Source organism: Rhodofomes roseus (assembly GCF_022264815.1).
Source record: "Rhodofomes roseus strain CIRM-BRFM 1785 chromosome Unknown C8Q71scaffold_14, whole genome shotgun sequence".
NCBI lineage: Eukaryota > Fungi > Basidiomycota > Agaricomycetes > Polyporales > Fomitopsidaceae > Rhodofomes > Rhodofomes roseus.
This window is the reverse complement of record NW_025952970.1, coordinates 972,090-987,707: the sequence shown is the minus strand read 5'-3', so window position 1 is coordinate 987,707 and position 15,618 is coordinate 972,090. Positions and strand designations below refer to the sequence as shown.

Genomic DNA, 15,618 nt, shown 5'->3' with positions numbered 1-15,618 from the left:
GTGAACAACAACAGAGATATAAACCATACGGATGTTTCAACGGCAAACGGTACACCTCTCCCTCGCCAAAGAGAGTCACCTCCGCCCCCTGCCCTCAGGATACTCGATGACGAGGCGAGGGAACTCGGTGGCAGGGCGACTACTGTCATTGACAATAGCCGGTCACCTCAGAATACTCAAGCCGCGAACCCGCCCCTACCTGAGGCACATAGTCAGCAGAACAACAACAGTGAGCGCCGTAGAGGCCGCAACACAAAAGCCGCCCTCCATGCGGGCTCACTAAATATGAATGGACGCGGCTCACTTCGCGACACAGAAAATAACAAATGGAACGCGGTTAATCAAATCGTCAGAGAACGGAAGATAGGACTACTAGCACTACAAGAAACACACCTTGATGGAGAAGCGGTCTCTCGGATTCACGACCTCTACGGTCGAAGACTACGTATACTAAACTCCGAATCAACGAGTCCGACACAATCACAAGGAGTAGCTTTCGTCTTGAACAGAGAGTTGGTAGACATATCTAACACTAAAACCACATCAATCATACCCGGCCGAGCCCTCCTCCTAAACATGCACTGGCATGGAGAAAGGTCTATAACAATCCTCAACGTCTATGCCCCAAACAACACGTCTGAAAATGCTAGCTTCTGGAACACGCTTAGCACAACCTTCCAAGAACGACGCCTGCACAAACCCGACATGATCCTTGGAGACTTCAACGTAGTCGTGGACGCCATAGATAGACTGCCAATGAGACTAGACCCGCCCACTCAGGTACAAAGTCTCCTATCATTCCTCGAGAGCATGCATGTAAGAGATGGCTGGAGATTATCAGACCCGACAGCCAGAGACTACACCTTCCCGCAACGCGGCTCTCAAACCTGCTCAAGAATTGATAGAATATACTTGAAGAACGATCTCATCCAACGTGCACACTCATGGTCAATCCATACAACCGGAGTCCCAACCGACCACCGGCTAATTTCAGTTCACCTTAGCGCAGCGCAGGCACCATACATCGGGAAGGGTAGATGGACGATACCCCACACGTTGTTAACGGACCATATATTCCTATCAGAAGCGACCAAAGCGGGTCAGAAAGCAGAGAGCCTCGCAATGACGAGCAGTAATACAGAACAACGCACGGACCTGAACAACCCGCAGCTGATATTCTCCGAATTCAAGAAAGAGATTGCCAAGATTGCCAGACAACGCCTGCGCGGCAAGACTCCTAAGATACTTGCGGAAATGGAGCGACTACAGGCCGTGATATCATCCCTACAGAATGAACCTGACTTCACAGAATCAACACCCAAGCAACTCGAAGTCGCAATGGTACAGGATAGATTACACGCACTAGAGAAGAAACGACATGGAGACATTAAGATGTCAACCACGACACGGTACATCCTAAACGCCGAAATCCCAAGCAAGTACTGGTCAGCTGTGAACAAAGAGAAGAAGCCCAGAGACATATTCTATGCTCTCCAGAAACCTGACTCTAACCCGAACGAATACGAGACACGTTCAGATAGAATGGCGAAGCTAGCAAGAGACTATCATGAAAACCTACAACATGATGGTCTCCAAACAACGCCCAACCGTAATGAGAAAGTAGAACGCGTCTTGAACCATGTCCAAACACAAGTAACCAGATCACAATCCAGACTACTTACTGACCCAATAACAGAAGACGACATACGCACCGCACTAAGGAAGGCTGGCTCTGGGAAAGCGGCCGGACTAGATGGCCTCACATACGAGTTCTGGGCAGCAATGGAAGAGCGATGGACGCATACAACAGCAAACTCACCCATACGATTCAACTGCATCAACCTTCTACAACGAGTGTACGCAGATATCGATAGGTATGGGATACATCCCAAAGCCGGCTTTACCGACGGCTGGATGTGTCCACTCTACAAGAAGAAAGATCGAAGAGACATAGCAAACTATCGCCCAATAACTCTACTCAACGCCGACTACAAACTATACACGAAGATCCTAGCATCGAGACTCGGCGAGATTGCACCTTCAATAATCCATCCCAACCAAGCCGGATTCATCCGAGACAGGAAGATTACCGACCAGACACAGCTATGCCGGACAGTAGTAGACTATGCGGAAGCTGCAGAGGAAGACGGTGTCATCATAGCGCTGGATCAAGAAAAGGCTTATGATAAGATAGCACACGATTACCTATGGCTCGTACTCGCCCGCTTCGCCCTGCCTGAGAAGTTCATCAAACGAGTACAAGAACTATACCGCCATGCAACGACACTCGTCATCCTTAATGGTGAATCAAGTAAACCATTTCAAGTATTCAGAGGTGTAAGACAAGGTGACCCACTATCTTGTCTCTTATTCGACCTCGCCATAGAACCCCTGGCCTGCATGCTACGTGCATCCCCCCTAAAAGGCATAAGCGTGCCCGGAACTATTGAACGATTGATCACGTCCCTGTTCGCGGATGACACATCGACGTTCCTGTCAAAGCAAGACAAATGGTCAGAATTGTGGAACATCCTACACCAATGGTGTGAAGCATCTCGAGCCCGCTTCAATGACGGTAAGACGGAAGTAATCCCGGTAGGTACACCGGAATATCGATCCTCTGTAGTGAATACACGTTGCATTGACCCAACGGACCGGAACGACGTCATACCTAACGCGATACATATCGCTCGCGACGGTGAAGCGGTGCGAATACTCGGTGCATGGATCGGGAACAAAATAGATAATATAGCTGTATGGACCCCTGTACTTGAGAAGATAGATGCTTTCCTCGAGCGATGGGGTAGATGCCACCCATCACTCCGTGGTAAAAGCCACATCGTACAGATGGGCCCAGGCGGAATGACCCAGTACCTGACCACGGTACAAGGGATGCCCCCCGCAATAGAAGCCGCCATAATCAAGAAGATAAAGACCTTCATCTGGGGCGACACCAAGGTCCCACCAATCGCACTCGAAACACTCTATCTCCCGATAGAAGAGGGCGGCATCAACCTCCTAGACATAGGAGCGAGGAACGAAGCCGTCCAACTCATGTGGACGAAAAGGTACCTCGACTTGACAGCAGACCGCCCGCTATGGGCGTACCTGGTAGACGACCTGATAAACAGAAACGTCTCACCGCAAGCTGGGGCGATAAGGAACAACGCCAAGTTCAATACATTCCTTCAATCCTGGTCCCCCTCGACCAGCAAAGCGTCACACCTACCCGAGTACATCAAACGCATGCTCAAAACAGCAAAGAAATATAACGTAAGCTTCGCGGCAGTTAAGCTTGACGAACGTACCAAATCTCAACTACCTATTTGGTACCACATTGGCGGAACGAACTCTCTGAGGCGCCTCAACAATACTGGACACAGCGATTGCCTGCGCAACTGTCATCGCATCTTCACAATAGCAGACGTTCAACGAGCGATAGACCGTCACTGCTTCACCACCCTCATAGCATCGCGAAATGATTACTCACCAGAATCATGCTCATGCCAAGCATGCCGAGAAGACAGAGAGCGAGGATGTCGACATCCACACGCATGTTGCAAATCAGCGGCAAACCTTCTACGGCAAATCCTACCCAAGTGGCATCCGGACCCGCTCCAAGTTAACGATGGGCTGACCCTGACACGACGCCGGAAGGATAAGAACGCGCACGCCTTAGTAGAAGATGGAGAAACCACCTTTAATCCATCCTTAACGACACGTGGCCCCCTGTCGGAAGCCATACGCGTTTTCGTAGACCCCTCCGTACACAGCGCACCACCGGCCATAAGACAGAGACGCGGCCGCATAGTTGAAGAAGAGTCCTGTACTGTCTTCATAACCAGTCCACCCAAGAAGCGCAATATACCTGGGAACGTACCAGCCAATATTAACAGCTGCGCCTTCATATGCCACGGAAACGGATCACGTCCTCCGATACTCGTAAGACCATATGACATCGGAGCTACAACAACACGTCAGAACGACGTTATTGCCGCACTCCATACAGCACAGACGATCCCCCTCGACGTTCCGCTACACTTTATAATGGAATCAAACATACTAGCTAAAATCCTCATAGATCGCCTCCCCGAATGGGAAGATAGAGGCTGGATCGGTATTAGTGGAGCCACGTACCTACGCGCCCTAGTAAACAGACTACGCCAACGGTGCGCAGTAACCACCTTCCGAACCCCAGCATCGCAAGAAGAACAAAGCCTGCGAAATGACATAAGCGACCGCCTACAGACGAGATGGGCCAGAGCCCAACAGATACCGGTACCTCCGACGGAAGTCTCCGCCTTCAAATTATCAGGAGCAAGAGTTGCGGTACTCACCCAACAGATAGCCTACAAAGGAATACGCGCACACGCACGCACGCCGAAGCGTCCGTCAACTATGAGAACGATATCCTCAGTCTTAACACATGTCCAGAACAAGGAAGAAGCAGCCCTCGAGGCGCTGATATGGAGAAGTGGTCGACACAAAGACCTCGCACGCCCCATAGCAGACTTCCTATGGAAGAACTTGCACAAAGCCTATAAGGTTGGAACGTACTGGTCACACATCCCGAACTATGAAGACCGCGCCGAATGTAAACCATGCGGTGTCACTGAAAACATGGATCACATACTCCTCAAATGTAACGCAGATCACCAAGACACCTTATGGCGACTGACACTACGCCTTCTCCACAAGAAGGGCTTCACGAGGACCTCTCTGTCATACGAAGACATATTGTCCATAGGCCTCTCACCGAAGTCAAACAAGAACTCACCTATTCGCGAGCCTCATCTCCGTCTTAGGAGAATCGCTGTGTCTGAAACAGCCTATCTCATTTGGAAGCTCCGCTGCGAGCGAGTCATTAGGCATGAGGACGATCCAGAGTGGAGACACAACATACAATCTGTTATTGCGAAGTGGTTTTATACGATCAACAGACGACTAAGACTGGACATATGGAGCACCAAACGACGCTTTGGTCGCCTACAGAGAAACAAGAATTTAGTCCTGGCGACATGGACGAAAGTACTGGAAGACGAGCTTGCCCTTCCAGAAGATTGGACGACAGTCCACAGGTTTTTAGTGGGTATTGATCCGGAGCTCTGCAGCGATATAGACCCCGGATAGTCGAGTCCCACACTGACGGAATAGTCGTGCGTAAATGCATTTTTATCCTGGAAGCACGTGCGGTATCACCGCCTGCAGGCCGAGTAACTGGGCTTGACCAATTGTCAAGTGCCACTACTCGTTAAGGCCATCCAAAAAAAAAGAGCACGTTCTTCTTCGATCATTGTCAATGTTTCAATTGCTTCAAATCTATTGTTACTCAGGGCGGTACTCTCATTACGCCTACGAGCCGTCAGTGAATACGATTGATCGCCGTGGCCCTGCGGGCGATGCAGTAGCACGGTAGCCCAACGGACATTTTCCCAAACATTCACTCAGGCTCGAGCTTCCTTGTCTCGCTCAATTAGTAGTATTCAATCACCTAGCCTTGCTTGAGGTGAGTGCTTACTACAATCACGGTTATGTTATTCGCCAAGTGATGTCAACCGAATAGTACCGTTACGAGCTTGAATAGCCTTGAATGTAGCGGCCCCTACTACCACTCTCGCCACCGGGTCGGGCGGCGGCGCCAACGATGTTGTCGAGTTGAACTTCTTCTCGCATTTTTACCATTTCCCTTGGTCGTGAGTGCATTGTTATACGTGAGTTATTGAGGATCTAGTCATGACCGATGAATGGCTTGCAGCCTGTCTACAGGATGGAGACCTCGGTTATGGACGACGCTGTCCAGTTACTCACCAACTGCATGAAGGACCCAGCACGTCCGACGCGCTGCGCGAGAGTTCTCTGCGGGTGCCTCCACCTGCTGGACGGGAGAGACGAAGACGATTCGTGCTCGCTGGACGTTCATTTCCATGTACCTCGGCACGGAGAGTATGAGGACATCCGCAAGAAATACCCCCAGCATCTGGATGCGTGTGTGGCCTTCCTTAGCTTGCCGCGCTCGGACGAGGAGATGAAGGACTTTGACTCCTCCTTGCGCACATGCACATGCTCCATCCAATTGAGTGGCCCGGGGAAAGAGGTGGCTACTGAAGTGGTTGCACGACTCGTATGAGGCCTACCGTCTGTTCACCTTCGAAGACGTCGTCCAAATGCTTATCCGTCACCTGGCTGGCGTTCTCAACAATGCGGTCGAGTCGAAGACGGTTGGCGGCGTTACAGCCTTGCCAGGTCTCAGGAAGAACCGTAGAAAGCACACCGGTCTATGGCCTACGGACGCTAGCCAGCTTATGCCTTATGGGCTTGAGAGGTCTATCCAAGGGTACGCGGTGTCATTCCGGCTGTGCCGCCAGGACGGGTTCCCGGATATCCTCCTACTCTTCAACAAAATCCTCGCTATATGCGGTCGATCAGTTATCCCTCATCTCCTTCAGTTCGACTCTGCATGGCCCATGAGGATCACGGATCTCACCATCGCCTTCCTCCAGGAGCGGCGAAATACGCTTGGGAAGTTTGTCGACATAGACACCGAGTTGCGCTGGATGGAAGCACTCGCGCTGGTATTGGAGTTCTGCGCGAACGTGACGGACCTTAGCCAAGTGAACTCGACAGACCTCATGCTGTTCAAGTTCGTCCGCATGCTCACGTGGGTCAACACCATCCAGGAGGTCCGCAGCTGCGGCCTCCTCTTCGTATGCGACTGCATCATCAACGATCTCCCGCTGTTCCTCATCGAGACGAAGGTGTGGACGCAAGACCATATCAATCAGTTCACCGAGCTCTTCGCCCGCTTCGGCTCTATGTTCTACGCTGACAAGCCGGAGGAGGACCAGACGGTATACAGCCCGGAGATAGTCGCCAGGTACGCAGCAGCGAACGTCCGGCTTGACGATCCCCTGCATCTCGCCTTCGAAGGATTTGCCTAGGCCTCCAAGTTGCGTCACTGCTGCGCACCTCAGTGTCGCGAGACGTTCACCAGCGCGCGCCGGACGTTCGCTCGGTGTGGAGGCTGCGGTGTCTTGCGCTACTGCTCGCGCGAGTGCCAAACACGCGCGTGGAGGCACGCGGCGCTGCCGCACAAAGTTATCTGCCCAAAGCTACAGGTTCTGAAGGAGAGGTTGGGACTCCCGCAGGATCAGGGTATAGTCCCGCACTGCGATCGCCAGTCGTTTGTTGACTCGTGCAGAGCCGACGTAAAGCTCGGCGCTCTGACTCGCGATTGTGCAACGCATATGCAAGGCTTGGTGGCTGCACGGTCTTAAATTGGCGACCACACGATTCCAGAGGCATATCGGGCGTCACAGCAGAGGCCAATCACTGGCATCGTCGGGCGCGGTCAAGCCGGTGCGACGTTGCGTAACTCAGCTCTGCTGCGCGATGTCTCTTGATGTATGCTCCATTTATAGCTTTTCTATGCGTATCTACTGGAATACTTCTTTGCCAGTTGCATGGTGCCCGACTCATTTTCGCTCGCTCACCAGATCGACACTTCTACATCGATGCGATGGTGTTACGACCATGTACAGTAGTTAGTCTTTTTCATTTAGCTGGATGATGGGTGAATGACGCCGGTTCCCATAAGTCACATTGAGTCATGTACATACAGCCTGATGGCAGATGCTCACCGCGACGCGTCGGGGGCGTGTCCTATTCTGTCACATGGGCGCGATGGGGTTATGATAACACAAGCCAGTAAATGTTCAGTGATTTACATAAGTAATAAGTACTTAGCTTAGGTCAGTGGGATGTAAACTCCGATATTTGTGGCGTACGTTACAACATACTTACAAGTCAGCGTAACACCTAATTATGTCTTTGTCGGGCTGTCCTTGTCTCAACTTCTCCTCATCATCTGTTTACTTCGACTGAGACGACATGCTCTCCACTGGTGCAATTCTGCGAGTTTGCATGCGCAGAGACAGTTCAAAACACGTTTTGTACTGTGCGCGGCGGTTTCTTCAGACAGAGTCGCGGGAAGCATACCTCGAACCCGTGCAGACACACCCCGGAGTGTCATTTCTGTCGCTAAACCGACAACAGGCAAAGAACGCCATTTCTTTGCGATTGCTGAAGGTCTGTTGGTGTTCCAATGTCGCCGAAGACGCGCAGGATAACAGGGCCTCGTCGGGTTGCTAGGAGTTTCGTGAATGTCTGGACACGGTGCAGTTCGACAACAGGTACGTCTCGCAGTTGAGCGTCGTTCGTATGTTCTGTAATATGCCTACAGCGTTCGTGTCCTCATCGTGCGGTCCTCCACGCCTGGTTCGTTCTGTGCAGGGGCCGATCTCATCGAGCGACGCACGATGAGCAAACCCCAGGTGGACAAATTCCTTCTCGACCTGCGCGCCGCGCTAGGTGTCCTCGAGACCTTGCCCATGCCTACTATCGCAGCTATTGATGGGCCTGCACTGGGCGGAGGCCTTGAACTTGGCCTCGCCTGTGATCTGCGCGTCGCAGGTGAGCTGCATGGCCCTCTGTACGGCTGTGAGTGTCGAACGCCAATACAGGCCACTCTGTGACGAAGATCGGACTTCCTGAGACTCGACTGGGGATCATTCCCGGCGCGGGCGGCACACAGCGGCTCACTCGCCTCCTTGGATTGTCGAAGGCTAAGAGCCTAATTTTCACGGCCAAAATGTTGACAGCTACGGAGGCCCTGGAGTTGGGTATGTCGGTCCATTCAAGTAGGTGCTATGCATACTGAGTTAGCCAGGCGCTGTGGACTACGTATCTGCTCCCGAGCAGAGTGCAGTCGACCGTGCGCTGGCGTTGGCGAAGGAAATGAGCTCGAATGGTGTGTGTTCTATGTTTCATTGTTCGAAACCCCATCTGACCATCTTCGAGCGCCACTCGCCCTTCGTGCGGCAAAGCAAGCGATCTCGCGAGCACCTGAGTTGAGTCTGGAAAGCGGTAAGGCTGTCCTACCCTTTACTCCCGCACCGGTCCTCATGACGATCCAGGGCTTGATTTCGAGCGCGCAGCGTATGAACCGCTGTTGAAGACGAATGACCGCGTCGAGGCGCTCAACGCATTCAAAGAGAAGCGCCTACCTGTGTTCAAGGGCGAGTGAAGCAAGTCGGGCTTCAGGCGTTCATATATCAACTACCGTGAGCTACCGCGTGCGAGACATCGCTCATGCGATGCAAGTGTGTTGCCATATTCACTGTATCCTCCCACACAGTATTTCGTGCTGAACATTCGGGGGACACCGTGGCGGTTCGTGGATGCTTCGTTCTGCGGCGTGGGGCACCAACCCCAATGGTCGTGGTACATGGAGCTGCTTTACACATAACAATGCTGTACTGTTAGGCAGCCGGGCACCTTTGGACTGTGTATAATACTTACTTATGTCAGCTATGTACAGTATGTACTCACTGGGCGGCAATGTATGTAATCTGGATCAAACACTTCTCGAGGTTAGAAGTAATGAGACAACACTCCGCGACGCTACATCGTACCACATTCATCTCATGTATCTCGGGTTGCGGTTCCTGGAATCTTATCAAGCAACATGCCATTCAGTGCAGAATGCCAAAAGCAGAGTAGAAGCAGTCGTTTACAGAGCGAGCCAAGAGCGAGCCGTTTCAAATCCGCCGCTCTCATCACCGTCCACCACGTAACAGACGACAATGTGGCCGTTCGACTCGTATCCAGAGATCAAGCTCGATGACCTTCTCGAGCAGTACGACTTCATCGTTGCCGGTATGTGACAATGACTTCGAGCGACCGGCCAACTCCTGACTCGGATGAGCCTCAGGTGGAGGCACCGCTGGTTGTGTGCTGGCCAACCGACTCAGCGCGGACCCCTCTCATACTGTCCTGCTCATCGAGAGGGGGCCACGAGCGGACTCCTGGGCAGCCCGTGTACCCCTCTTCTCGTCGGACTTCGCGTCGGATGGCTCGCGAACGTTGAAGCGACACTCCGAGATGCAGACCGAGCTCGGAAGACCACTCCTCCTGTTCTCGGGCGGAGCCCTCGGGGGGACCTCACGCGTCAACCAGATGCTCTACGCGCGTGGACTCCCTGCGGAATACGATAGCTGGGCGGACGCAGGGCGGAAGGGGTGGGGGTGGAAGGACGTCGAGCCGTACTTCATCAAGTCGGAGCGAGCGCTGGATTTGAAGGACGAGGGCGTGCATGGGATGGACGGGGAGTGGAGGAACAGGAGCTTGGGCGACTTCCAGTTCAAGGGTTTTAATCAGTACGTTCGTCCTTCAATGTCACTCAAACCCCGGCTGAGCGAGGTGCTGCAGCGCGGTCGCAGCGTCAGAAGCCATCGGCCTACCCTACATCCCCGACATTAACTCGCCCACTCATCCGCCATTTGGGTGCGGTCGCCTGTACTTCACCATCGACGAGAAGTCGAAGCGCAACTCGTCTTACCATGCCTTTCTTCCTGCGCCCCTCGCCCGCGCTCGGCAAGGCAACCTACACATATGTACGAATGTCCTCGTCGAGAAGGTAGATGTGGAGCGTCTTCCGGACGGCCGCTGTGTCGCACGGGGTATAACGCTCCTCTCGCAAGCTGGTCCGAACCCGGAGAAGAGGAAGCATGTCCGTGCTGCGAGAGAGATTGTACTCTCGGCGGGTCCATTTGGGAGCCCTCACATCCTTATGTTGAGGTAGGTTGCTGTTGCACTTACTAGACAGTGTACTGAATCGCGTAATCAGTGGCATTGGTCCCTCGGAACACCTCAAGGAGCACGACATCCCTATCGTCAAAGACCTCCCAGCCGTGGGCTCCAACCTTGTGCGTGATATCTTCATCTCTGCTGTTGTGATCAATGACTCACAATGTGAGCAGGAAGACCACTTCGGAGTGTCTGTGGGATTCTTTATCCCCGTGCAAGATTCGCTTGTTTCGCTACGGACACAGCCGTTGAGGTTCCTCATCGAGCTGATCAAGTACCTCGTCTGGGGCACGGGCTGGTTGCTGGGGCCTGTGCTACAGCTTGCCATCTTCGCAAACTCAAGAATGCTCGACAGCACGGGAAAGCCCACTAAGCTTGAGAAGGCTTCGGGAGAGAAGCTGCCCGACATCGAGATTATGCCGGTAAGCATGCATTTCCCTCTTCGGACCCGGTTCTCACCATCGTTCAGATGGCGTACGCAAGCCATGACGAGCCCACAACGCTCGACCGAGGCATGTTCAGTTTCCTGAACGTCCTCCTGCACCCAAAGAGCAAGGGCAGCGTGCGGTTATCCTCCGCCGACCCTCGTGCACAGCTCATTATCGACCCACGCTATCTGTCCCACCCCGACGACTACGCGCCGCTGCGGGCGTCACTCAAGCTCAGCCTACGCCTACGCGACGAGATGCGTGCTCGCGGGTATGGCCTCGAGGACTGGCTGCAGCCGTCGAGCGAGAGCGACGCGGACCTGGACGACTACATCCGGCGGTATAACCGGACGACGTACCACTACTCGTCGACGTGCCGGATGGCGCCCGAGGACGACGGGGAGGGCGGAGGGGTCGTGGACGATGAGCTGCGGGTGTATGGCGTGGAGAACCTGCGTGTGGCGGACACGTCGATCTTACCGCGCGTGCTGGGGACGCATCTGCAGGCTCCCGCTGTGGCGATTGGTGAGAAGTGCGCGGATATGATGCTCAAAAGCAAGCAGCAGTGAATGGTGTGATGCACTTACTAGTTCTTGTATATCGCTCCCATCTATCATATTGCTTAAGCTATGTCGACCCGTCTCGAAGCCCGTCAAATAGAAAAGTCTCCGTAGCATATTATACATTTATCGATGGAAATGCCTCTATCCTGACACTTGTGTGACCACGCCTAAGGAAGGCGTCACTGTGTATCTACGTGCAGTCACCTCTGTACTTGACTCCCATCGGTCGACGTATCTGAGTACCGTGCGTAAGGCGGCGGGGGTGTACGATTGCTACGGACGGAGGAGCTAATGGTCATGGTCTCATATACGGGCGCATCGTGGGAGACAAATTCGACGCCGGGAGGTCCACCTGCAAGGCGAACACCTCCATCCTCTGTTGGCCGGCGGGTACGTGGATCCGGTAGCGTCCCTGGACTGATCCTAGCCCACATAGACAACGTCCTCGATGCCCGTTCCTGTGCACGTCCCTGCGCTTGGTCTCTGGGCGGACCCCCTTCGCGCCCCTGTTCGATGACCATGAGTGACCGACGAGGCGCAGGGGCCCATCCTTGAGCTAGCCTTGTAGATGACACTACAGGCCAATTCGCGTCCAGCAGAGACGTCAGACTCGCGGGGCTCAAGGGCGATGGAAGGGGTTGCTCGGGAATCGACGCGGAAGACATCCTAGACATTCGGGTCGCCCATGATTCCTGTGTAGGCGTCGGCAGAAGTAAATCGGGATATGGAGGTACGATCAGGACCTGCTGGGGCATTCGGGGTATGTCGCAGGAGAGCGGGCCGAGAAAGTGGGGTAGCGATACTCTGCTTGTATCCACGTGCGTGCTCAAGCCGCCACCGTGATATGACGCGCTATTTCTGAGCGATTCGTACTTGTCGGTACCACTGATGTAGTAAGCGGACGCCAGGTGAGCATAATCTAGCCATCGTGGATGTATCAGTCAGACACCTGCGTTGGAAGTATCACGTATCTCACCGAGTCGGTCAGATTTGGGTCCTGACGCAGTTCTCCGGTGACGGATTCTTTTACGTGCCCACCACATCGCTGCAGTGACGAGGAGTACACCCACAAAAATGCCGATGATGATTGGCAGTATGTTCCTCTTCGTATGACTGCTTGTAATAGCACCGGTGGCAGGTGTCTGACCTGGCCTCAACGAGGTGACCGAAGTGCTCGATGGAGATATGACACTGATCGACGATTCGAGAGTCGATTGCTGAGAGATCCCGGAATCTGAGGACGTGAAGGATGTGGAGGATTGGATAGCTGACGATGAAGTGGACGATGATGTAAGAGTCGTCGTGGTTTGCGACGTGACAGACGGATTTGGCAGGACCACCCTTTGGGTCGATGTCGAGGTAGAGTTGAAAGTCGAGGAAGTCAAAGATGGACTGGGCATCTGGGTAGGTTGGATTATATTGCCTGTTGACATCGGGAGAGATTCTGCTATGGATGAGATCTGACTAGTCGACCGCGTACTGGTCAAGCTCGACAGACTCGAAATCTTCGGCATTGACGACGATACCGCTCCAGGATTGGTGCTTTCACTTGATTGTATCGGCGCGATCGATGTCACCGTACTGGAAGTAGATGACCAGGTAACTGTGTAGAAGGTTGTGGTATAACTTGTAACAGTCACTACCTGCCTCTCCGCAAGAGTGACTTCGACTGCTGGGTGGATTGTTGCCGACTGGTGTCCACATAGTTGTTTGTCTAATCGCTGCGGGGAAGAGGTAGCGGAATGCTGCGCGTCTAACCGAGCAAGCGAGAGACAATTGCAGTGCTCAGGCCAGCGAATGCGACTATCATGACCTCCGGCCATAGTCTTGCCACGGACATCAACAATCGAACATCGTGATATCCCTTGGTCAAGTGGATGCCGCCGTGTCTCGCTTTTCTGTGGAGCGGAGGATGAATCGATATCCCCCAAGGGTACGAGGGCAAGAGTGTCGGAGTGTGACACGAAGTCTAGTCCGTGTGGCATCAGCAAGCAATACTCGGCAAGGGAAACTAGTGAGGTAAAGACTCGCACCTTCAGGAGCTTGTCGACCCTTCCTGTACGTCGCTGAGGTTCTTCTTTGGAGACTGCCACTGTCCCGATGGCCAGCAACAGCCATATCGTCTTGCCAGGGCGCTCTGTTGCTAACCAGAGCAGGGGACTCTGCGAGACGACTCCTACAGCCGCCGAGGAAGGGTAGCGGGAGGATAAGTAGAAGAAGCACGATCATGGCGCCCCGGAAGTCAATAAATAATCGAGCCAGCCCTGGAAAACATGCGAATGAACGTCAAATGAAGGAGGGGTGAGAGGGTGGGGTCTGCGATGAATGAATGACGACTGACATGCCTATAGAGCTAGCTGTCATAGATACAAGGTACATGATATTGTTATCAACAGATTCTGGACGTACATCGAAGATGAAATCACACCGTGGAGTTGTGACAGTTGGAGTGACGACTGTGAGGGCTCGACAAGGCTGATAAGTGAACGGCACTGCACCTCGCGTTAAAGTACGCTGGTGTGGGACTGTCCACCGGTCGTGATGCAAATGTATCACATCTACCCAGACAGTCAATTGGACTGTCTCGGCGGCGAGCGATATCCTGCGTTGTTGCACTAAGGCACCCAAGATGAGGACATCAACTGTGAGGACAGCATCGGGAATTCATCGTAGATGGGCCCGCATCACACAGTGAACATGCCACCAAACGCATCTAGGTGGCAAGATATCAATCACGGAGCCGGTCGACGATATACCAAGAGATACGTATGCTCTGTTTACAGCAAGAACCACTGTTTCAATCTTCTCTGAGCACATTCGCAAACAGACAACGTACTGCACCTGAGCCGTGATACGAACCGAGACTTCCTCGAAGAGATGGACAAGGAGCGGCAACCCAGCTCACGCCCGACAAAGGAACACTTGCATCCCGTTCATCTATCACCCGCGTTTCGTCGCGGTCGTTCTGCGAAGACGCATAGGTTGGATTCGCGCGAATGAATAGTCCGAGGCTGATCTTCATGCCAAAAGAATTCTGACGGATTATGGTCGAATTCGATCCTTTGACACCGGATGCGATATGGCAACGATATGGTCACTGATCCCAGAGCGCGAGGTTCATCACGCTTCCATAGTGGGTGCCGGACCGGCCAACGAGCACGAATTCTCGACGGGGGGCTCTTCGGGTGGTTCTTAAGCAATGAGCAGTGGCAGGGCCAGCTGGAGGCTGTACAAAGGCCCGTTCTCTGTGCGCCTGAATGTATCTGAGAATCGATTCAGCCGGAACTCGTCATACATTAGTGTATAAATTACCACAAGGATATAGCCACGTCGCACTGTGTGCCCGACTGGTATCCATAAATCCTGCAGCAGACGGCAATGCAGTCGCAGATGCATCCACTGACTGTATCCACAACGAGGCTTCGATACTTCGGCTCTGAAAACCTTCGGAATAGGTGTCGGATGTCGTCTTGAGGATGCTCAAAGAAATTGAGGAAATAACCAAGAACGGAGAAAGTGAGTGAGATCGGCTGGCTGTGCAGCCACATTAGAGCTACCCGCAGATACCGACGTTTGTAGTATAGGAGGATGAGTCTGTAGTCAGTGATGTCGATGTACGGCAACGAGGAAGCCACCGGCAGACTCTGACGTGTCAGTTTGTCCCCACGTCGACGTGCACGAAGAAGTAGATGGGGCCCTCGGTGAGGAAGATGAATGGATCTGGGCAGATGCCGAAGAGAGCTGATGTGAAGGAGCTTCAATCGTAGCAGTTGCTGTGGATTACCGCGTAGTCAGCCTTAGAACTGTGAAACACCAACGACTGTTCCGAAGTAGATGCTCACCGCGAAGTTCAAGATGCAATCCTCCTCTTACTCTTCTTCCTCTTGTCAGTGCGTTGGTCTGCAAAACGCGAATTGTCTGGAACAAGTGAGATGTTGTAGCGAAACCGCGTCTGATTAGCCTGTTAGTGATACTAGCCTCGA

The 15,618-nt window shown here is 53.2% G+C and overlaps 6 protein-coding genes across 6 annotated transcripts; 5 read left to right on the top strand and 1 right to left on the bottom strand.

Annotated features, from left to right (window-relative positions):
• Window positions 1-3,054: 3,054 nt before the first annotated feature.
• On the top strand, window positions 3,055-3,837 carry C8Q71DRAFT_676677 (uncharacterized protein; the record flags this gene model as incomplete). The annotated part of the gene is made up of 1 exon (XM_047919715.1): window positions 3,055-3,837. A coding segment is annotated over one exon (783 nt), but the record flags the coding sequence as incomplete, so codon positions are not given.
• Window positions 3,838-4,047: 210 nt separating this feature from the next.
• Window positions 4,048-5,130, top strand: C8Q71DRAFT_872296 (uncharacterized protein; the record flags this gene model as incomplete). Its single annotated transcript, XM_047928347.1, has 1 exon — window positions 4,048-5,130. One exon carries the CDS (start codon window positions 4,048-4,050, stop codon window positions 5,128-5,130), a length of 1,083 nt encoding a protein of 360 aa, XP_047777534.1.
• A 941-nt stretch (window positions 5,131-6,071) lies between these two features.
• C8Q71DRAFT_138806 (uncharacterized protein) lies at window positions 6,072-7,017 on the top strand. The gene has a single exon (XM_047916535.1). The coding sequence runs from the start codon at window positions 6,165-6,167 to the stop codon at window positions 6,936-6,938; it is 774 nt and encodes a 257-aa protein (XP_047777533.1). The 5' UTR covers window positions 6,072-6,164; the 3' UTR covers window positions 6,939-7,017.
• Window positions 7,018-7,780: 763 nt separating this feature from the next.
• Window positions 7,781-9,433, top strand: C8Q71DRAFT_768441 (ClpP/crotonase). The gene is made up of 8 exons (XM_047924249.1): window positions 7,781-8,085; window positions 8,149-8,189; window positions 8,240-8,469; window positions 8,520-8,678; window positions 8,726-8,806; window positions 8,857-8,922; window positions 8,973-9,119; window positions 9,194-9,433. Exons 1-7 carry the CDS (start codon window positions 7,888-7,890, stop codon window positions 9,080-9,082), a joined length of 885 nt encoding a protein of 294 aa, XP_047777532.1. The 5' UTR covers window positions 7,781-7,887; the 3' UTR covers window positions 9,083-9,119; window positions 9,194-9,433.
• C8Q71DRAFT_138714 (GMC oxidoreductase) lies at window positions 9,239-11,738 on the top strand. Its single transcript, XM_047916533.1, has 6 exons — window positions 9,239-9,714; window positions 9,770-10,214; window positions 10,267-10,635; window positions 10,685-10,763; window positions 10,818-11,066; window positions 11,114-11,738. Exons 1-6 carry the CDS (start codon window positions 9,642-9,644, stop codon window positions 11,639-11,641), a joined length of 1,743 nt encoding a protein of 580 aa, XP_047777531.1. The 5' UTR covers window positions 9,239-9,641; the 3' UTR covers window positions 11,642-11,738.
• C8Q71DRAFT_138796 (uncharacterized protein) lies at window positions 11,739-13,508 on the bottom strand. Its single transcript, XM_047916534.1, has 2 exons — window positions 12,612-13,508; window positions 11,739-12,554 (listed from the first exon to the last, which is right to left on the bottom strand). Exons 1-2 carry the CDS (start codon window positions 13,456-13,458, stop codon window positions 11,836-11,838), a joined length of 1,566 nt encoding a protein of 521 aa, XP_047777530.1. The 5' UTR covers window positions 13,459-13,508; the 3' UTR covers window positions 11,739-11,835.
• Between the last annotated feature and the right edge of the window lie 2,110 nt (window positions 13,509-15,618).

Bases quoted from the DNA above. Each gene is read 5' to 3' on its own strand.
- C8Q71DRAFT_138806 (XM_047916535.1), top strand. From the start codon at position 6,165: ATGCTTATCCGTCACCTGGCTGGCGTTCTCAACAATGCGGTCGAGTCG.
- C8Q71DRAFT_768441 (XM_047924249.1), top strand. From the start codon at position 7,888: ATGCTCTCCACTGGTGCAATTCTGCGAGTTTGCATGCGCAGAGACAGT. The intron at 8,679-8,725 runs GTATGTCGGTCC...TGAGTTAGCCAG, and splicing joins TACGGAGGCCCTGGAGTTGG to GCGCTGTGGACTACGTATCT. The intron at 8,807-8,856 runs GTGTGTGTTCTA...ACCATCTTCGAG, and splicing joins GAAGGAAATGAGCTCGAATG to CGCCACTCGCCCTTCGTGCG.
- C8Q71DRAFT_138714 (XM_047916533.1), top strand. From the start codon at position 9,642: ATGTGGCCGTTCGACTCGTATCCAGAGATCAAGCTCGATGACCTTCTC. The intron at 10,764-10,817 runs GTGCGTGATATC...CAATGTGAGCAG, and splicing joins CAGCCGTGGGCTCCAACCTT to GAAGACCACTTCGGAGTGTC. The intron at 11,067-11,113 runs GTAAGCATGCAT...ACCATCGTTCAG, and splicing joins CCGACATCGAGATTATGCCG to ATGGCGTACGCAAGCCATGA.
- C8Q71DRAFT_138796 (XM_047916534.1), bottom strand. From the start codon at position 13,458: ATGGCCGGAGGTCATGATAGTCGCATTCGCTGGCCTGAGCACTGCAAT. The intron at 12,555-12,611 runs GTGAGATACGTG...CACGATGGCTAG, and splicing joins ACCCAAATCTGACCGACTCG to ATTATGCTCACCTGGCGTCC.